This window comes from Puntigrus tetrazona, unplaced genomic scaffold (assembly GCF_018831695.1).
Source record: "Puntigrus tetrazona isolate hp1 unplaced genomic scaffold, ASM1883169v1 S000000417, whole genome shotgun sequence".
Taxonomy (NCBI): domain Eukaryota; kingdom Metazoa; phylum Chordata; class Actinopteri; order Cypriniformes; family Cyprinidae; genus Puntigrus; species Puntigrus tetrazona.
Window position 1 is genome coordinate 1 of NW_025048066.1, and position 4,710 is coordinate 4,710.

The 4,710-nt window shown below is 36.8% G+C and overlaps 1 protein-coding gene across 1 annotated transcript; it reads left to right on the plus strand.

Annotated features, from left to right (window-relative positions):
• Positions 1-92: 92 nt before the first annotated feature.
• LOC122333934 (DDB1- and CUL4-associated factor 12-like) lies at positions 93-3,529 on the plus strand (the record flags this gene model as incomplete). The annotated part of the gene is made up of 3 exons (XM_043231803.1): positions 93-255; positions 345-523; positions 1,912-3,529. Coding segments are annotated over 3 exons (501 nt in total), but the record flags the coding sequence as incomplete, so codon positions are not given.
• Positions 3,530-4,710: the final 1,181 nt, after the last annotated feature.

A 4,710-nucleotide genomic window follows, 5' to 3' on the forward strand; every position in this document is an offset into this window, starting at 1 on the left:
GCAAGGTACAATTAGGACCATCAGCCTTACTTCTCTCCAGCACAATATTTACAGATTTTTACAGTTGTATAATGGGTTTTTTTCTTCTATAGGAACTTTCTACCAAACTCCCTTACTGTAAGGAGAACGTGTGTCTGGCATACGGTCTGGATTGGTCCGTTTACGCAGTCGGCTCCCAGGCACACGTTTCCTTCCTTGACCCCCGGCAGTCATCTCAGAACATCAAATCTGTGAGCTCCAGGGAGCGCGGCAGTGGTATGTTTTCCACCTTTCAAAGATGGTTATCATTTGTTATCATTTGCAAACTGGTGCTCAGTTTTTTTATGTTAAATTCTCTCTCTTAGGTATTCGCTCTGTGAGCTTCTATGAACACATAGTGACGGTAGGCACTGGCCAAGGTTCCCTGCTCTTCTACGATATCAGGGCTCAGCGTTTTCTGGATGGTCCATCCAGCTCACCCGGCGGGTACCGGAATCGCACAGCAGAGGGCATCCTGAAACTCACCACAGGGAGGGGATGGCTGGTAAGTTTGACCCTTTTTTGACCCAGGTTGTCTTAATGATATGCAATTTGACATTATCAAGTATATTGCAAAAACCAAACAGAACGCATTAAAATTATAGAATAATTGGAGAGTGTTGTTTGTTTGTTTTTTTCCAAAAATCTGCATGATTACAAATGTGTTATTAAAATAGTTTAATAAACAAGAAGGTAATATTAACAGACTTACTTTTTGGCTGTTTTCGCTTTGTTTTGCAAACAAAAATAATTCCAAACACAGCCACGGGACTTCTTTGCGTCTGAGCAACGTGATGTTCTTTTGCTCCTAAATGAATCACTTTTAAATGATTCAGTTCGAACGCAATGACTCTCTTTTTAACATTGACTTGCATTCCATGTACCTCTGAGCTTCCTTAAACAGTATATAATTATATCTAAATACTAGATGTCAAAATCTTTTGTCACTTTTAATCGAACTAATGCATTGTTACTAAATGAAAAAGTATTAATTGAACAGTGGTGTATATTCATTATCAAACTTGATCATTCTTTTTCTGTATAAACCCACTACCTAATTTTTGCCATGAAATCTTTGGGCAGGCTTTTGCATTAATTAGTCTATATATAAGCTCTTTTACAAAGTGCTTACTCTAGCAGTCGGTTGCCTGCAGCATCAGTCTCTGCTTACCATATGGAAGTTCATTAAGCAGAAATGCTGTATGGTGCATTAATCAGGAGTCCACACGGAAGTATAACTACTATTTGATTGGCTTAATTGGCCCACTTAGGTTGCTGCCCTTTTGTTAGAACTTTGAAAAATGTAACTATATAAGGGATAGTGTACGCTCAGCCTGTTCATTATGGCAAAATTAACAACTCCTTCGCACATTGGGGTTTTGATTTGCTTGTCTAGGGCTATTTTATGATAATGAACAGCCGACTGTACATTATCCTGCTTATTAGACATTATACACATATGATGCACTACTGCTCAAAAGTTTGGGGTCGGTAGGAATTTTTGTGTTTTTAATTAAAGTGATACTTTTATTCTGAGAAATAAAAGTGACAGTAAAGTAATTCGAAATGTCACGAAAGATTTCTATTTCAAATAAATGCACTGTATACATTAAAGAATAAAGCGCATATTGCCTGTGAAGCATATATTTCATCATGTTTTCCACAAAAAACATTACAAAGCACAGCCGGTTTCATCATAAACGATAAGAAATGTTTTCACCAAATCAGAATGATTCACATTAAAATGATTTCTGAAGGATCATGCTACACTGAAAACTGGATTTGTGATGCAGAAAATGTAGCTTTTTACTGTATTTTAGTTTTTACTGCATTATACTATATTTTGATTGATGCTGAAATGAATGAAAAATCCAGTCTTCCTGTCTCCCACAGAATCACGACGAAACATGGAGAAGTTATTTTTCAGATGTCCACTCCTTCCCGAATGCCGTATACACGCACTGCTATGACGACTCCGGCACCAAACTTTTCGTGGCCGGCGGCCCCCTGTGTTCAGGCCTACACGGAAACTACGCTGGTCTCTGGAGTTAGCCTCCATCATCCTTCCATTTCCCTCTCACGTACCATGTGCTTTCATCATCCATTTTCTCCTCACTCATTTTCATTTCCGGTTTAGCTTCTATCCACGATCATCCTCTCTTTCTCAAAGGACTCAGGAGCATAGATGTGGTTCTCTACTGTTTATGTGCTTGGTCTCATGTCTTTCAATTTTCATTTGCCTGGTGTCCTCCTGAATTTATATGTGTTTATGTTTGTGTGTGTGCGTATGTGTGTGTGTGTGGGGAGAAAAAAAAGGCAAAGAAAAAGAAAAGGCATGACCAGCACTGATGCCTGATCTTAAGAGAGGAGTCTGGAAAGGATGAAAGAGGTTTTTTTCCTCTGTACATCAGCTGGCTGAACCTTTGAGAACTGTGGAATTGTGTAAAATATATGAAAATATTTAACAGTCTCTCTGTTAGGCATTGTTTTTTCTTTTTTATAAAAGACATGGCGTTTTGAGTTTGTTTTGCTGTGTTTTTTTTTTTTTTCCAAAGACCTGCCAATTAGCTCATTTTCTTGGCTCGCAGTGGACTGATAAGACATTGTAGAACCTCAAAAGGCTGAAAATCGGCATTAAAGATGAATCTTGGTGAAATGAACGGACAGCCTGACCTCTAACCTCGCTGTGGACACTGAGGTCAAGACTGCAGTTATATGAAGAGCACAGAGTGAACGTGGACACGAGTCGGATAGCGTTCAATGAAGACACACCCGCTGTTTTTCTTTTTCCTCTTTTTCCAAAATAATGGCAGGGAGAGACAAATCGCAGAATCCGTTTGTGTTCTGTTTGAGGTATCTTGGAGAATGCCTCTTTTTATTGCTGATTCTGTACTAACACGCATAAGCTCGCATCAAGATTGCAATTTTCCCTCTGTGACATTTAGACGTCTTATTTATTTTGTATTGTTGCTGTCACTAGCACTCATGACGTTCAGGTACAATCATATTTGTTAGGATTTTTGCTTCTCATCTTCTCTGCTTAAAGGCAGGGCAGTGTTGTGTGACATTGTTGCCTTTTCAGAGTCTTTCTGTGAAAGACTGTTGCAGATTGAATTTGTTTAGGCCTTTTTTTGTCTTTTTACATGATGATCTTCATGGAATTGTCACAAAATTGCTAGTACAATGAACACCGTAACAGGCATATATTAAGCAGAAATTACCCATCACTTTTAAAATGTATTTTATATATAAATGTAAATGTATACATATTTGGAATCTAATAGAGGGAGATTACAATTTATGTAAATGTCAGAGGATATATGTGCGTGTGTGAGTGAACTAATCTGTCATTATTTTGGTGGTGCCCTTTTTTATACTCACTTCCTGAATGTTTTTACAGACTACAAGTGTAAAGATATTGTACAATATCAAAACAAAACAGAAGAACAGCAACACGAGACATTCTTCAAAAAGAAAATGAATAAAAGTTTATTGATGTATTTTTCTTCCATTCTGGCTTTGCATCATGACTTTTTTTAAACGATATAAAGTGTACTTGATAGTATGCTATAGATAGCATGCTCAATACTTCTGCTGATGTTTAAAGCTTTTTTGAGTAATCGATGTTGAATAATATAAAGCATGACAGATCACAAATTTTTGCCGTTACCTGAATACCATCGCACTGTAGTGACCGCTTCTTTTATTAGACCAGTGTGTTATGATTATAAAAATTAATTCGCATTCATGAGTATCATCTGTAGGGAGCAATGTACAATATTAGAGACGGCCAAGTTTTCATTTCAAGTCCAGAAGCGTGATGAGATTCAATTGCAGACAGAAAAAGAGTGGATTTTATTTTATTTTGGATGTCAACATTAACAAACAACATAAGCGGAACTCAAAGTCCTCACGGACTGAGATATTCATATTAATTATATAACAGAAAATAAATAAAAATACATTCAACAATGTATTTAAACAATGTAGGGGGTAAAGAAAATCACGATAAACTATTTCTTGGCCTTCATCAGCTATTTACATGACTATTTCCTTTTTAAAGAAATTAAACTGGGGTGCTTTACATTTACATCCAAACTTTACATTTGTGAATAAAGAAAGTAAACCATTTAAAACAAAGGCTACACTTTTGTCTTCAGCATATACTCAAGCTTTTCACCACGTCTAAAGCAATAGTTGGAAAAATAGATATTCTTTGTTTTATCCAGTTTCCTTAAACCCCAAGTCATGTAACTAAATTACAATGAAGTAATAAATATTCATCAGTTCCTACAGAATTGATGAATGTTGCAATTTTCATTAAAATCTTAATTAAATTGTTTAGCAATATCATACATAGGCTAATTGTAAAATGCACTTCTTTACATTTTGGAGGAAGAGGAAATAACATAAACGTGCATCTTGCACAACTCATATTCTGTTTAAATCCTGCACAATACAATTTCGTAAAAATCTTTAGAATGGCTCAGAAAACAAGTAGCGATAATAACCTAAATTATGACAAAATTCCACTTCAAGATTGTATGCAGTTTGTATAGTTTGCGTTTTAATTTGTTTTGTGGCGCTGAAGTGCGTTTTGTTCGACCCACTGTGTACGTGCGCGCGCGCTTGTGAATGTGCGGGAGCGCGCCTGTAGGATCTGCATGGAGAGAAGCGGCAGCGGCGCGGTGA